General features: G+C 43.4%; 1 protein-coding gene and 1 long non-coding RNA gene across 2 annotated transcripts in view; one reads left to right on the forward strand and one right to left on the reverse strand.

Moving 5' to 3' along the window:
- Positions 1-1,883, reverse strand: part of SPAG17 (sperm associated antigen 17) — an 80,416-nt gene extending 78,533 nt beyond the window's left edge. The window contains exon 1 of the mRNA XM_028712671.2: positions 1,733-1,883. Coding sequence (XP_028568504.2) covers positions 1,733-1,834 — 102 coding nt within the window. The 5' untranslated portion in view covers positions 1,835-1,883. The remainder of the gene's footprint in view (positions 1-1,732) is intronic.
- The window catches only part of LOC114587860 (uncharacterized), a 96,619-nt gene that overhangs the window by 44,805 nt on the left and 33,974 nt on the right, over positions 1-17,840 (forward strand). The window lies entirely within an intron of this gene.

Raw genomic sequence — 17,840 nt, forward strand, 5'->3', positions numbered from 1 at the left:
AAGGCTGATCCCCGAAGAATGGATGCTTTTGAATTGTGGTGCTGGAGGAGACTCTTGAGAGTCCCTTGGACTGCAAGAAGATCAAACCTATTCATTCTTAGGGAAATCAGCCCTGAGTGCTCACTGGAAGGACAGATCCTGAAGCTGAGGCTCCAGTGACATTGGCCACCTCATGAGAAGAGAAGACTCCCTGGAAAAGACCCTGATGTTGGGAAAGATGGAGGGCACAAGGAGAAGGGGACGACAGAGGACGAGATGGTTGGACAGTGTTCTTGAAGCTACCAGCATGAGTTTGACCAAACTGTGGGAGGCAGTGGAAGACAGGAGTGCCTGGCGTGCTCTGGTCCAGGGGGTCACGAAGAGTCGGACACGACTAAACAACTAAACAACAACAACAAGGGAAACTACAATTTCCAGGGTTCTTTGGGCGAAGTGATGTGTTTAAGTGTATGGTGTGCTCTTGTTAGTCTCGGACCAAAATGATGCATTAGCTCCTTGCTCAAGGCTGAGTATTGACACCTGTCCAAGGATCAAAGAAACTTCAAGGGCTAAGCAGCCAGTGTGGTATAGTGGTTTGTGTGTTGGACTAGGACCTGGGAGACCCAGATTTGAATCTCCACTTGGCCATGAAGCTCACTGGGCAACCTTGGGGTCAGTCAAGGCCTCACAGGGTTGTTGTGCAGGTGGAATTAGGAAGCAAGAGAACCAGGTAGGCCACCTGGGGGAGGGGGGAAGGTGAAATATAAATGCAAATAATAACATAAATGAAATGATCCTTTCTTTGTACACCACCTTGAGCTCCTTGGAGAAAATGAGGGATGTAAATGTGCTAAATTCCACTTTATTCAATTGGTGAGTGAGGGACCACTCCCAAGAATAAGCCTAGGGCTCGCCTGGGCTACAACACGTCACATGCCCTTCCTTCAATGTAAAAAGCTCTAAACAAAGAGGGAGGCTCTGAAGCAAAACTAGGATCTCTAGCACAGGTGAGCTCAAGTGAAGCTTGTGAATGTGTGTGTATGCATGTGTGTACATATATATGTGAGTGTATATATATTTGTGTACGTGTGTGTATCTGTGTATATATGTGTGCATATATGTTTGTGTGTGTACATATATGTCTATGTGTGTGCAGGTGTATGTGTATATATGCAATGCTTTTTTCTGGGGGGGACGCAGGGGTACTTCCCGCCCTGCCCCAACCAACGCACCTCATCTGTCTATCTGTGTGTGTGTGTGTGTGTGTATATGTGTGTGTGTGTACACGTATATGTGTGCTTATGTTTGTGTTTACATATGTGTGCATGCATATATTATGAATGTGTGTGTGTGTGTGTGTGTCTCCCCGCCCCGCCCCAACCAACGCACCTCATCTGTGTATCTGTGTGTACCTTTGTGTGTGTGTGTACACGCATGTGTGTATATATGTTTGCGTTTACATATGCGTGTACACATATATTGTGAATGTGTGTGTGTGTGTGCACATATGTGTGTGTACACGTATATGTGTGTATATGTTTGTGTTTACATATGTGTGCATGCATATATTATGAATGTGTATGTGTGTATCCCCGCCCCGCCACAACCAACACACCTCATCTGTGTATCTGTGTGTACCTTTGTGTGTATATACGTTTGTGTTTACATAGATGCGTGTACACATATATGTGAATGTGTGTGTGTGTGTGTGTACACGTGTCTCTTCCCCACCACCACCACCCCCCCAACGCACCTCCTCTAACCGGGCAGACACCAGCCCAGCCTCCCAGTTCTTGGAGCCAGTCCCGGTTGGCGCCGAGGCCGCGCTGCCGCTCTTGGGCCGCTTGGGCGCCATGGCCACTTTCCCCGGAGGGACCAGAGGAAGAGTCCGAGCGGTCGCCTTGGCAACCAGAACCGGGCCGGCCCTTCGCGCATGCGCCTAAAGAGCCGCCGCCGCCGCCGTCGCCAGGGCAACCCCAGCGCCGCCTGGCCTGCGGGCGAGGCCCGCCCTTTGGGTTGGCTGGGAGGGACGAGGGTGGCTCGCAAAAGCAGCTCCCAAACATAATTACTAATCCAATAGGCGTTAATTTACGGCCCCTGCTTTTATTTATCCACCTGTTTATTTGGCGCCACTGACCGTTCAGCACGAAAAATCCGGATTAATTCCGTGTTTCTCAGCATCTTTTTTCCTACCCGGGCTGGCAGTTTTTCTTTGAAATGGGCATAACATTTTGCTCACGTTTGGATATTGGGAAACCTGCCTTGGGGGAAAAAATCCATCTTGTGCTTTCGTGGTCTTAAGGGCAGCGTGCGCTTTCCCTAAATGATAATAAAAAATACCTGTCAAAATGTTGCACTTCAGTGTTTGTGTGTGTCCTCACAGTGTTAACAGTGCATAGGACTGCAATCCTGCTGATTCTTCAAAAATGTGTATTACACTATGTATTGCAACTCTCTGTGTGTAAAATAATGGATCAATAATAATAATAATAATAATTTATACCCCATCCATCTGGCTGGGTTTCCCCAGCAACTCTGGGCAGCTTCCAACAAAACACTAAAATAAAATAACCTATTAAACATTAAAAGATTCCCTAAACAGGGCTGCCTTTAGATGTCTTCTAAAAGTTTAGTAGTTATTTTTCTCTGCCTGCATTTTTGCGCTCTTCTTGGGCATGGCTATGGACTCTCCTTAGGGACATGGCTTTGGGGCTGTCACATTGAACTCCTGCACTTAAAATGTACCACTAAGCTTAACACATGATCCTATTACACTGAGACAACTCAAGATATGATATTGAAAAAATATAGAGGGGGAAAAGTGTATCATAAGGCACTTCGAAGGTTTGGCAGGCATATTAAAGGCAGCCTCAAAAGGGAAAATGTATATAAATATCATAATCTGACATTACAATACATAATATTATTTGAAAGCATAGCGCATCCACTCCATGTCCACCTCCAAGGATAATGGCAGAGATGTATTTGGTTTTTGTCCTTCACCTGTTGTTGCTGTTTAGGCGTTTAGTCATGTCCGCCTCTTCGTGACCCCCTGGACCACAGCATGCCAGGCACTCCTGTCTTCCACTGCCTCCCTCATGTTGGTAGATTTGAGAACACTGTCCCACCATCTCGTCCTCTGTCGTCCCCTTCTCCTTATGCCCTCCATCTTTCCCAACATCAGGGTCTTTTCCAGGGAGTCTTCTCTTCTCATGAGGTGGCCAAAGTCTTGGAGCGTCAGCGTCAGGATCTGTCCTTCCAGTGAGCACTCAGGGCTGATTTCCTTCAGAATGGATAGGTTTGATCTTCTTGCAGTACATGGGACTCTCCAGAGTCTCCTCCAGCACCAGAATTCAAAAGCATCAATTCTTCGGCGATCAGCCTTCTTTATGGTCCAGCTTTCACTTCCATACATCACTACTGGGAAAACCATGGCTTTTACTATACGGACCTTTGTTGGCAAGGTGATGTCTCACCTGTAGTTTGTACCAAAGGTGCAATCTCTTCAACCACTGCAGGCTAATAAGTGCAAGATCAGAGGCTTCTCACTAGACGCCCAGCATTTCAAGGGTCCTCTCACCTTTCCCACCAGTGTAGAGCAAAGTTTCTTTAGGGTATTTTATTTATTTACAGTCCTTTCAACAGTCCTTTACATCCAAAATAAACCAGAATACAAGCAAAAACATGACTCATATATTTTCATTTGTACCAAATTCTTCCCAAATTCCCTTGTTTTTTCTATTCTTTAATGTTAGTCTTCTTTTATCTCCTTGTTCTTAGCCTCTTATATCACCTATGTATCCTTAACAATTTTCCAAGTACAGTATTGCCCTATGCCTCCCTCCCCTGATTCATTGTTTCCCTTCATCCATGTGCGATCTTCTCTACATAATATTGTTTCTTGTTGTGTTAATTAAAGTTCTATTTATTGTTTTGTGTATGATATCATCTTGTATCCTTGCGCACTTTAGCTATTGCATATTAAATTTGAGCTCCTGTCCTAGTTCTTTCCATATCTTCCTTTACACACTCCCACTCTTGGTAAATTTCTTGATTAGAACAGCCTCTAATTGTTGCCGTTAATTTTGCCATCTCAGAAAATTTTAGCTCCCCATTCTGATAGTTCTGGTATTTTTTTCTGTTTTCCGTTTTTTTGCCACTAGTAATCTAGCCGCTGCTGCTGCGTATAGGAATACATTCCTTTTGTCCTTGGGATTGTCACTGGATTTTAAGCCCAGCAAATATGCTTCTGGCTTTTGAAGATTGAACTCTTAAATATATTTTTAAGCACTTCATGTACCACTATCCAAAATTGCTTAACCACTGATTAGCATTTCCAACAGAGATTTGAGAATTTTTTATAAATCTTTGATAATTTTACTGGGGTAAGATACCAACGGTACAACACCTTCATTAAATTTTCTTTTATCAGATAGCAAGCTGTAAAATTTATATCAATTTTCCATAGCCTGTGGAGAGCAAAGTTTCATAGCTTCTTCAGTATTTTACAGATTAGGCTCTGGAAAAGGATGTGACTCCTTGCGCAACCCAGGTATTCAATGTTGTTCTTAATCATCATTATAATATGCTATCTGCAGGTTTAGACACTGCAATGTTAAATTATCTGTCTGCCCCATTCGTGTAGAATGTCGTGGGGGTGGTTGATTTTTATATCAAGAAGGGACACTTGGGTGAAGGGAGCTGAACTCTTGTTCCTCCCCATAGTCAATCACTCAGACATACACACACCTGCCCAGCCTGGCTTGTATTGGACACAGGCTGGGGGGAAATGCTGACTGGTCATGGGGAGCAAAGGTGAATATGTTACACACACACACCCCAATCCCTTTTATACATGAACAGAGCAGAAACTTGATTAAATAGATGTGATTGTCACCACCCCATCAAGTTCAGCCTATATACTTCGCACTAGTTCAATGTACAGGGAGCTTTGGCTTGACCTCAGTGTAGTACTTTCATTAACGGACCAGAAAGAAAAGGAAGTAGAAAGAAAAAGAAGGCTTTCCTTCTATATTATGGACCAAAGTCTACCTTCGTTGGTTTTTCCTTTCTTTTTTGGGGGTTATGCTTGAAGTGTTTCTCCAAGATACTAGTCCAAAATCAATAGTGGGTTGGTTAGGTCTGAATTTGAAAGCCGCAGTTCTACACAGAAGGAAGCTGGGAAGATTTGCCTTATAATGTCTCTAACAAATTACAAATCCAAATGGGATTTACGTGAAGCCAGTATTCTGGGGCTCTTGGCATGTCTTGGAAGAAGAGTGAGCAAACTGAACTCGCACAATAGTGTTGGAGCATGACCTCAGCCTGGACACATACTGTGCAGTGACTTGGAGGTCTGCACAGGTGTGGGCAAGCTAGGCTTGCTCTCTGGGCGAAATCACATTCCAAATATTACCATATGTTCCCACACGGAGACGAAAGAAGAGAGAGGATTGCTGCTTGGGAGAGAGTAGGAGAGCTGCCAAGATAAAGAATTCATTACAGGGGAGTCATGTTGTGATCTTACACTGGAGACAAGTGAAATATTTTGTGTGATTTAACATTCTGTGAAAATATCCCAAAACACATGCTTTCCCCCACCTCTACCTCTAGCTCTATTATACCCATCTGGCTGCTCAGAGCCAGGAATCTTTATTTAAATTTCAAGCAAGCCTTGGAAATGTTGCTCTTTGCTGAATTATTGATTCAGTCCAAAATTTTGGCTGGGAGGATACTGCCCTTCCCTGTTCATTCAAGTGCTTGAGCTAGTAGCAACCAAACACTTTTAGTCAAGTACAAATGGGGAGGAGAGATAAATTGTGTGCAAAAAGAAAGACGAAAAGAAAGAGGGAAGGAAGAAGGGAAGGTCACCTAAATAGTTGGATGAACCAGTCGTTTAAAAAAGCAGGCGGATGGAAAATTTGACCAGAAAAGTAGACTTAAAGGATGGTTGGGAAATTTCAATTGCTACAAAATACAGCCACCTGGTTACTGGTTGGATTTGGGAAACTGGAGCATATGGCACCTATATTGCTCTAGCAATATAATTGCCATTCCCCAGGCCCCAATTTAAAGTCCAGGTGATGTCCTTTAAAGTCTTGAGCAGGTTGGCACCAGACTACTTAAAGAGCTGCCTGCACCTGTACCAGCTGGCCTGTACCTTAAGATCTGCTCTGACGGCTTTACAGCAACAGTTAGGTTGGCTGGCACGTAGAGCAGGGCCTTCTTGTCAGTGGCCCCACAGTTATGGAAATCAATCTAACATCCAATCAGGAAGGCCCCTCCCTCAGTACATTTATACAGGCCTTGAATATAAACTTTCATGTCATGGTCTCTAGTGGCTAACCGTAAACTGAGCTATATAAATGATGCTGTGTTGCCTGGTTTTTGTATGTAACATATGCTAGGCTATTTGTATGCTGGTTTTTGTGAAGTAGATGTTCAAAATTACATTTTATTGATGATGGGTAATATCCAATTAAGGCATATTCAGAGTAGAGCCAGCCACTGAAATCAGTGGACTCTGAGTGAAGGCATATCCTGACATACATCAGTGTACTGGGATCTTAAGTCTTCTCAGCCAGTGTCTCTGGAACATAGGATTGTGCATGTCATTTTTAACTTTTTGAAATAGGCTTACAGATTTAGTGTCTACATTGATGTACCAACACACTGAACACCCCCATTCCTTCTTATTGGTATATCTTATTATTCAGTGTCTATTTAATAAGTGTTATCAATAGCTGCCAGGGAATTATATTTGAGTTGCATATTTTATGTATGTATAGTATGCATATTACTCAAAAGAGGTTTACACTCTCTATGAAATTTAATGTCAAGGCACAACTAAGAATATTTGACTTGACATTAATTGACAGTTGTTATTTGACAGTGTTTGCCATACGACACGCAGGAGCAAATCGGCATTTGACTGCTTTTGACCGATGATGTGTAGTAGCAATTGGTAATATTTGATAGCTGACATGTGAGAGCAGTCAGCAAGTTTCTGGCAGCTGCCATGCAATAGCAGCACTCCGTAAACAAATATCAGCTTTTGAACCAGGCTTCCTTTCAGCCAAGCAAACCTCTGCTTTAAAAGAAGGCTAAAACTGAGCAATCTACATTTGGAAATTGCGTTTTGATAACTTGTGGAATTTCAGCATTTTCTAAATCCCATAGCTGATGCAGACCTCCATTTGAACCCTGTTCTTTGTGAGCAGTTTTCCCCACGTTAACCGGATTTGTTTCATGTTAAGATGGCAATTACAGCAGCAGCAAAGCTTATTTCCTTTTCGTTAAAAGCTAGGCAGTGATGCTAGAGTTGACGCGCCAGAAGAGTGTGCTGCAAGCCTCTGCTTGGGAGTTGCTTTCATGCACGTGATTCTGGAGCCCCAGGAAAGCCTTTTTTCTGTCCTGTTAGTTTTGTGAAAATAAATACATAATCCCAAGTTTGTTATAATGGCAGGAAGAGCTTGCTAGCTTTAAGTTTAACGTAATACTGTATCTATTGTCTTGTGAACTGGTTATGTTTTTCCGTTGGATTGAAATATTACATCCCAGTCCATGGGAAGAATTTAGCATGCCTGAGCCCATTGGGTCAGTGCTATGGAGAGCTCAGTTGGTTAGAGTGGGGTGCTGATAACTGCTGAGGTTAGAGGTTTGATTCCTGTATGGCAGTGTTCCCCAACCTTGGGCCTCCAGGCCTCTCTAGCAAGACCAGTGGTCAAGGATGATGGGAATTGTAGTCCAAAAACAGCTGGAGGCCCAAGGTTGGGGAACACTGCTGTATGGGACAGCTGCATATTTCTGTGCTGCAGGGGATTGGACCCTCAAGGTCCCTTCCAACTCTACAATTCTATGAGTCTATGAAAATAAAAGCTCTGGTTTTCCCAGCAGTGATGTATGGAAGTGAGAGCTGGACCATAAAGAAGGCTGATCGCCGAAGAATTGATCCTGAAGCTGAGGCACCAATACTTTGGCCACCTCATGAGAAGAGAAGACTCCCTGGAAAAGACCCTGATGTTGGGAAAGATGGAGGGCACAAGGAGAAGGGGACGACGGAGGACAAGATGGTTGGACAGTGTTCTCGAAGCTACCAGCATGAGTTTGACCAAACTGCGGGAGGAAGTGGAAGACAGGAGTGCCTGGCGTGCTCTGGTCCAGGGGGTCACGAATAGTCGGACACGAATAAATGACTAAACAACAACATGAAAATACATGCTATTAAATTCTAAACTTTGATGACTCATGGAGAACACGGTTGTGCCTGTCTACTCATAAGTAAGTGAGCTCAGTGGGGCTTACTTCCAAGTCTGTATAGGCTTGTGCTTGTTTGGCCAAAACTAAAACTGCAAACATTCAGATGTCAAGGAGATAAGTAACTGCAATCTTTAGAAGACATCTGAAGGCAATTCTGTATAGGGAAGTTTTTAAATGTTTTATTATGTTTTTATATATGCTGGAAGCCACACAGCGCGGCTGGGGCAACCCAGTCAGATGGGCAGGGTATAAATAATAAAATTATTATTAAGGAAGGAAACATCCCTATTTTCATCAGAGAAATGTTGGAGGGTATGGATTTCCTTGTATGTATAATCTGAGCAGTGGCACACTGCAACTCTCAGCCAAAACTTCAAATGTACTTTTCCCCTGTACACGTGTAATAATTGACACATTTGGGTGAGGACACGCAATAACAGCTGGCTATCTCGAGCAGACAGAATAGAGATTTGCCATTGTGCTCCACCTCTATCCTTACTCGGGCCACATTCAAGCATGCTAAAAACATTTAAATCTGCTGTGCTGCAGCTGTCCCAGGGTTCCTGGCAGCAATCTTGAACTTCTGTGCATTGGAGAAGGTGGCATATGATTGCCTAAGGAGATGGTGGGAGGTTGAACTATCAAATTCCAGATTTCAACAATAAAAGCCCTACATTTCCTGAGAACTATTTTTTATAGTTCCTTCAGATGCCCAAAACCTGTTACATTTTCTTAGCTTGCTAGCATGGACCCCATCTGAGAGCTGTTTCCATAACTAGGCAACTCAGTTAGAGCAGGAATTCCTCACGTAGTGGGGAGCTGATACAGGAAGAACACCTGCCTGTGAATTGTTTATGACTATGAATCAGAAAGAAGGGGACAAGGCAGATGGCCTGGCATTGCTAGTGTTTCTAATTGTCATTTGAGAAGGAGGACTTAGTCTGCGGTGCCAAAAGCTCAGTGGTGGAGGAGAAGGATAAACAGCGTGATGAAAGTGGAAGGGCTATTAATGATCACACCACAACATGTTTTCAGCTAAGCTGAGCTGTTGGGTCATACCGTTGAAATGAGCACACAAAAAGCTGAAGATCCTTATTTATTTATTTTAAAAACACTCTAAATTAATATGTTGTTTTGATTTTCTAATAGTATTATAACAAAACTGGATTCCTTCCTTCCTTCATTCATTCATTTAGCATACTGCCCATCATCCACAGATCTCAGGGCTGGTCACAACGTAAAAAGACAAGATAAAAAGACAAAATACATAATAAAAACAACAACAAAGCAGATCACAGATCAATAAACCTCCTCTCACAAACACATTTAAAAGGCTATAGGATGATAATCAGCCGAAGGCCTGGTTGAAGAGAATCGTTTTTGCCTGGTACCTAAAGGCACCTGGGGGAACAGCATCCCAGATATCAGCCACCTGGAGACTCTTCTGCCCATAGTCGCAGCCACAGTTCTCCCCACTCCAGCCCAGGAGTAAAGGGACATCATGGTGGGAGGGGAGATAGCTATTCCAGACAGCTGGCACTATCTGTGAAAAGAGAAGAGAAGCAACCTCAGACCATCTCAGCATGGAATTTAGCAGGTCTGAAGAGTCTCATCCACATATTGTTCTGGTTGTTGAAGATCAGATGAGTTCAGAAGCTGAGCCCCCTGAATTCTTCTCTCACCCCTAAGGCTTGGGGTTGGGTGTGCTTGATGAAGACTGAAGTAAGAAGAGAACTATCACACATTTGTGGGCGACCACTTTGGTATTTCTTGCTTCTCCTTTTCAAGAGCCATTTGTACAAAACACACTTGTAGAGCAGACGTACCCGTATTTTTCACTCTATAAGATGCACCAGACCATAAGACGCACCTAGTTTTTGGAGGAGGAAAACAAGAGAAAAAAAATATTCTGAACCTCAGAAGCCAGAACAACAAGAGGGATCACTGCACAGCGAAAGCAGCAATCCCTCTTGCTGTTCTGGCTTCTGGGATAGCTGCGCAGCCTGCATTCGCTCCATAAGACGCACACACATTTCCCCTTACTTTTTAGGAGGGGAAAAGTGAGTCTTATAGAGCAAAAAATATGGTACATTATTCATCTTGTTGACAATCCCTCCTATTTGAACCCGACGATAGTTGACACCAGTGGTTTACCTACAAACTGCTAGCAAATGCAGTAACAAATCCTGAATAGGGATGGAAGAATCTGTCAATTTCAGTTTCTCTCAAGTTCTCTTTCCCCCCAAATCTTAAATTCACTTCTCCATATTTCCACACTAGTGTGCAATTTTTTTAATTATAAAAAGTCCTCATGAAAATTAATCAGCATTTAAATCAAATTTCTGCTAATATACACACGTGAATGCAATGGTGTCCAACTTACACATTTTTACAAAGCAGTTTTGCCTAATATACACATTATTCGCTAGGATATTCATTTTCATGCACACTTTACCATAGCATACTCATGTTTGTACACATTCATTGGCTGGGAAATTGTGAATTTCGAAGGATGGCTATGTTTCAGTTCTTGTATTGTTTGGGGAAAGGGAAATTAGGGAGGTTATGTCTCAATGGAAACAGAATCAAATTTCTCGCTGCAAATAACAAGGAACATTCCTATATGCAATATCTTCTGGAGGGAGAGAAGAAAACAAAACTGTTAAAATGTCTGCATCTCCTCCATGTTACTCCTCCCACAATTCCTCTTGCAGACAGTTGCCTCTCCTTCTCTCTCTCTCTCTCTCTCTCTCTCTCTCTCTCTCTCTCTCTCTCTCTCTGAAGTTCACCCCACACCAATCCCTTCTGAGCAGCTGTTGTCCATCTGGCTGCCCTTGGTTCCTTGTCAGCTGTTTGATGTCACCTATCAATCTTCCATTTTTGCTGCAAATCTCTGATGATCAAGTTTCACATTTCTAGGCCCCTGGTTATAAAGCTGCCTTCATTGGCATTATCAGTAATTATAACAAAAAAAAAATCTTAGGAAACTCCTTGTTGCATAAACAGACACTCAGTTCCCATCTGTTGCTTTAGGACATTCATATTTGGACAAACCACCCCAGATTTTTTGATGAGCTGTTCAACAGCATATACCCTAAACTTAATTCAGCTGCCTTTCTGAAAAGAAAATTTTAAATAGCTTAAAGTCACTATTTTACTCTCTCGTTGTTAACCCTTATGTTGCATTGACTTCTTTGCAATTTCAGTGCTCCTCAACATCTCCTTAACCTTCTATGAACTGAACTGAAGTCAAGATGACAGGCATCTCCTGTTCTTTTATCATGCGCTGTAGCCAGGACCCCCAATGCTCCCATACTCCAGTACAGGGAATCGCCAACTGCAACCCGGATATGAAATGTCTGATAGCTCAGTTGGCTGCAGCATGATGCTGATAATGCCAAGGTTGCAGGTTCGATCCCTGTTAGGGACAGCTGCATAGTCCTGCACTGCAATGGATTGGATTAAATGATCCACAGGGTCCCTTCCAACTCTATGATTCCATGAGTGTAGCAGAGCCACTCTGATCCTGCAAAATCCACAAAAGATATATGGGTGATACTTAAGAATTTAACAAGGGTGCTAACACCCCAAACCCAGGGTAGACTTATAGGATGACTTAAAGGTAAATATAAAGGCTGACAACCAGGTAGTCCAGTTGCTGTCAACTGTCCAGTTTTAAGCTACAGTAGTACCTCGGGTTACATACGCTTCAGGTTACAGACTCTGCTAACCCAGAAATAGTGTGTATCTGAAGAAGTGTGCATGCACACGAAAGCTCATACCAAGAACTAACTTAGTTGGTCTTTAAGGTGCTACTGGAAGGAATTTTTTTTGTCCAGAAATAGTGCTTCAGGTTAAGAACTTTGCTTCAGGATAAGAACAGAAATCGGGTTCCAACGGTGCGGCAGCAGCAGGAGGCCCCATTAGCTAAAGCGGTGCTTCAGGTTAAGAACAGTTTCAGGTTAAGAAAGGACCTCCGGAACGAATTAAGTACTTAACCTGAGGTACCATTGTACTGCAAATCTTTAACCCTTATCACTCACTTCAAGATTCCAGTTTTCTAAACAATCACATTAAGACATCAATACACTATCGAGACTTGGACAACAGCCTGCATTGGAGTGGAGTCAGGGAAGGCTGCGCTGGCAAATAGGCAGTTGAAAATATGTTGTTTAGTTGTTTAGTCGTGTCCGACTCTTCGTGACCCCCTGGACCAGAGCACGCCAGGCACTCCTGTCTTCCACTGCCTCCCGCAGTTTGGTCAAACTCATCTCGTCCTCTGTCGTCCCCTTCTCCTTGTGCCCTCCATCTTTCCCAACATCAGGGTCTTTTCCAGGTAGTCTTCTCTTTTCATGAGGTGGCCAAAGTCTTGGAGCCTCAGCTTCAGGATCTGTCCTTCCAGTGACCACTCAGGGCTGATTTCCTTAAGAATGGATAGGTTTGATCTTCTTGCAGTCCATGGGACTCTCAAGAGTCTCCTCCAGCACCATAATTCAAAAGTATCAGTTGAAAATATATATATATACACAAATAAAGCTGTATTTGACGGACGAAAGGATATATGATTTTCGACATGACTGAGAATCGCAGAGCCAGGAACGGAGAACTTTAAAGTGTTAAGAGCAGGATGTGGAAAATATGAAAACAATGAGAGGAGGCAGGACTGAAGATTTGGAGATATGCTTCAGAGGTCCAGACTATGGGGAGCCTGGAAAAATTAATAATTACAATTTGGTCTTTTTTATTTTAGTTTTTTGTTTTTAAGTGGATTAGGATGTGGACATGTTGATTGGACATTTTTATTAGAAAATCAATAAAAATGATTAAAATAAGAGACATCAACACACTATCGCTTTCAGATATTTTTATTTAGCTGTTGGAAGTAGATGGATTTGGGAGGTGGGGTGGAGGCATCACTGCACGGCTAATGTGTCAGAGAAATAGGGGCAGTTCCTCACCTGGCTGCACTTCTACTGGGGACCATTTGCCAAGGTGAAACTACCTGTGCCATCAACCAACAAAGCTGAGTTATTCCTAGGCTTACAGAACCCAACTTAAGCAGAGACTCTCCTCCACAAATGGGAAGGGTTTAAACTTCAGAAAGAAATAGAAGAGGAGGACCCTGTGAAGAATACCTTGTCCTATTGTTTCTGGGCTCTCACCTCTTCCCATTGAAGACACTGAGAAGGAAGTTCAGGTCAAATAAAGATCTGGCAATCCAATCTCTGCATAGCTGCCAACTTTTCCCTTTTCTTGCGAGGAATCCTATTCGGAATAAGGGATTTTCCTTTAAAAAAAGGGAAACGTTGACAGCTTTGAATCTCTGAGAGGCAGCACCCTCACCCAAGTACAATTCTTTGAGGAAAGTCATTGAAGTTTAATTAGGCTGGATACACACACATATCTATACAGTGTAGATATATGTTCATAGCTCACAGTCTTTCCTGTCCATCTTCAAGTGTGCATTTTTGACAGTCAGTACTGCTGTTAAATATATACAGTGTAACTCGGGTTACAGAGGCTTCAGGTTACAGACTCCACTAGCCCAGAAATAGTACCTCAGGTTAAGTGCTTTGCTTCAGGATGAGAACAGAAATTGCGCCACAGCGGCACAGCAGCAGCGGGAGGCCCCATTTGCTAAAGTGGTGCTTCAGGTTAAGAACAGTTTCAGGTTAAGAACAGACTTCCAGAACGAATTAAGTTCTTAACCCGAGGTATCACTGTACAGGCCATTTCCCCCACTCTGTCCAAGAAGCCCCAGGCTGTTTAGCACAGACATTTGCCCTGGTCTTGGCAATGAGGCAGAGGAATAGGAGCCGACTCCCTCCTACGGGAAGCGAGAGAGTTTTCTTCGTTCACTGTGACACTATGGGCTAATAGAAGGAAAATATTGATGTTTTATTAAATTACTCCTCTATTTCAGATCACATAACATGTCTAAGATCTAAACAATGATCCTGCTCTGGAGGAATGCCTGTCTGAGACTGATGAGATAAATGTTGTGTGGGAAGATCTCTCAAGGTTTGCTAAATTACTTCCCTTATTTAATTAGAAATTAATTGAAAACACTCCTCGTTCAACAGCTCTGTACTTAAAACCTGATTTGCTGATAATAGCCTCGTTCCCCTTGCAATATTCCCTACAGATTTGACCGTAATTATGTCCCTGATTTTACACTTTCAGGTCCTCTTGAAAGAAAACTAGAATTGGAGATAATTGATTAATAGGCATATAAGGCAATGTGTGAAGCCACATCCCAGGCAAATCCCTGACGGAGACACATCGCTTGTAAATTGCACAATGATAATTTATGAGCTGAATGGGGTAGGAAATGGATATCTTTTTGTCAATAGAATGATGGCTGGCCAGAAACCAAATTAATGCAGAAAGAGATAATTTAAGTGGCTGGTAATTTAGAAATAAGGAAAAATTAGCATTATGTTACTGTACTGAACATAATTAGATGCTCACAGCTACCTTTCAACCAAATGGCTCCCACATGCAATGTATCAATATTACTACCTTGATATAAAGGTAGACTCGGCACATTTCTTTAAATGCTTGGATTTCATTCATTTTATACATAGATGAACCACAACCCGGCTTCCTTTCATTGCTAGTATGTGAAATGTTGAAGTACATATGTTTTAATTGGTTTTAGTTTGTTGCTGATTTTTTGCTTTTGAAGGTTAAAGAGTTGTTTCTGCTGATATTTCATTGTTTTATTCTCTTGTAAACTTTGAGGGATTTTAAAAAATACAACCCAATGTTGTATGAATTTTATGAAATAAAATAAATATGGTCTATGAATAGGCAGCCATGCAGAACTCTTCCTTGGATGAAGTTTATTCATGAGAAAATGGTGAACATGATGCTTTTGATATTTAGTGAGCAGGGATGTCAAGTGATGTGCTAGACTGGTGACTGGGAGTGGCCGCTGAGACCATATAACACCAGTCCTGAAAGATCTACATTGGCTCCCAGTACGTTTCTGAGCACAATTCAAAGTGTTGGTGCTGACTTTTAAAGCCCTAAATGGCCTCAGTCCAGTATACCTGAAGGAGCGCCTCCATGCCCATCGTTCAGCCCGGACACTGAGGTCCAGCGCCGAGGGTCTTCTGGTGGTTCCCTCGCTGCGAGAAGTGAGGTTACAGGGAACCAGGCAGAGATGCAGGCATTGTGGTGAAACACTGCCACCCCCCAATAATTGGATGCATAATTTCTTCTCCTCTTGGAGGTGTTTGGTGAAGAGACCCCCCAATTTCTCTGTCCACAAATAGGCTGAGGACCTTTGCACAACTACACCATATGAAGGTGACCTGGAAACTACAACTAATCCAGAATGTGACAGCTAGACTGTTGACTGGGAGCGGCTGCCGAGACCACATAACACCGGTCTTGAAAGACCTACATTGGCTCCCAGTATGTTTCCGAGCACAATTCAAAGTGTTGGTGCTGACTTTTAAAGCCCTAAATGGCCTCAGTCCAGTATACCTGAAGGAGCGTCCCCACCCCCAGCGTTCAGCCCACTGAGGTCCAGCTCCGAGGGCCTTCTGGCAGTTCCCTTGCTGCTAGAAGCCAAGCTACAGGGAACCAGGCAGAGGGCCTTCTCGGTAGTGGCGCCCTCCCTGTGGAACGCCCTCCCACCAGATGTCAAAGACAACAACAACTACCAGGCTTTTAGAAGACATCTGAAGGCAGCCCTGTTTAGGGAAGCTTTTAATGTTTGATTTATTACAGTATTTTAATATTTTGTTGGAAGCCGCCCAGAGTGGCTGGGGAAGCCCAGCCAGATGGGTGGGGTATAAATAATAAATTATTATTATTATTATTATTATTATTATTATTATTATTATTATTTACCTTGTTTCTGAAGGACCTGGACAGTACAGGTTTTGTATTTACATTTCCAAGGGATCTTTTTAAGACAGCAGAAGGTTTTATTTTTCTGGCCTCCCGCCTTCCCTCCCTCCAATCACAAAGGGAGATGGCAACGGATGAAAATGAAAAGAGACAAAAGCCATAAATTCACCCGGGAAGAGAGAGAGGGAAACATCCACAAACGACTGACAAGATTAATATGCAGTTGATGGGAAGCACTTTCACACCAGGGTGCCAACAAATAAACACAATTCGAAAATATCATCCCTGCTCTGGTGCGGGATTTCCCGAGACAGAGAGCGACTTGCCCACTTGCACTATGAAGTTGGCATGTCCCAAATTCCTGAAGTGGAACCCGATAGGGGGAGATGTGCATGTGTGTGAGTGTGGAAGACACAGAGAGGGAGTGAAAAGTAGGTCACGGTGCAAGGTTAGAGTTTTCAGCATGAAAACAGGGAACGGGGAGCAGAGCTGGTGAATCTTGTGGATTATGCATGGAAACCTGAAGATGGGGGGTGTTCAGGATGGCCTTGAAGCTTGCCAGCTGCTGCGAGTGCTAAGCTAGCTGCTCTTTCATTGGAAAGTCAAGAGGCTGCCACTTCCTGCTTGCCTGCTGTGTGGCTGTGAGTGTTCAAAGGAGCCTTCCAGCAACGCTGGTTCTCAGGCCCCATTGTTCTTCACAAGATAATTGAAATATACTTGGAGTCGAGTGTGGATTTCATGCTCTTTATTCAGCTCATAGTAGTGAGGAATGAAGGTAAAGGGTAAAGGGACCCCTGACCATTAGGTCCAGTTGTGACCGACTCTGGGGTTGCGGCGCTCATCTCGCTTTATTGGCCGAGGGAGACGGCGTACAGCTTCTGGGTCATGTGGCCAGCAGGACTAAGCCGCTTCTGGCGAACCAGAGCAGTGCATGGAAACGCCATTTACCTTCCCACCATGCTTTCAAACTGCTAGGTGGGCAGGCGCAGGGATCGAGCAACGGGAGCTCACCCCATCACGGGGATTCGAACCGCCGAACTTCTGATTGGCAAGTCCTGAGCTCTGTGGTTTAACCCACAGTGCCACCCGCGTCCCTGAGAAGAATGAAAGTTCCCCCCAAATATCTGCTTTATATACATTATTAACACAATGGGCCGCACATGATTGGCTAATTCCGGGATTCTCCCGTGGGCCAATCAGGTTGCGGATTCACTTCCACCTGGAGCTGGATTGGGTGGCTCCTGCGGACCAATCATACTGCTGCATTGTTCTAGGACCAATCAGACTGCTGCATTCTGAATCCTATTGTTCTAGGACCAATCAGACTGCTGCATTTTGGATCCGATTCAACTCAGTACATAACAATAATGTAGCTCTCCTGGCTATCTCTCTCTCTACAACAGGCACCCCCAAACTCGGCCCTCCAGCTGTTTTGGGACTACAACTCCCATGATCCCTAGCTAACAGGACCAGTGGTCAGGGATGATGGGAATTGTAGTCCGAAAACAGCTGGAGGGCCGAGTTTGGGGATTCCTGCTCTATAAGCTTCGGCTACTCTTTTGTGCTCCTCTGGGAGTAAACCCAGTTTCTTTGGACGCCTCCCATTTTCTTTCTCGTTGGATGGTTTATGGTCTTTTTTTATATATATAATTCTTATTTATTTTCCATTTAATATTATACATTCACATCATCATTATTCACTTTACCACCCTGGCTCTTTACAGCCTTCCGACTTCCTT

The sequence above is a fragment of the Podarcis muralis genome, chromosome 17, assembly GCF_964188315.1.
Source record: "Podarcis muralis chromosome 17, rPodMur119.hap1.1, whole genome shotgun sequence".
Taxonomy (NCBI): Eukaryota; Metazoa; Chordata; class Lepidosauria; order Squamata; family Lacertidae; genus Podarcis; species Podarcis muralis.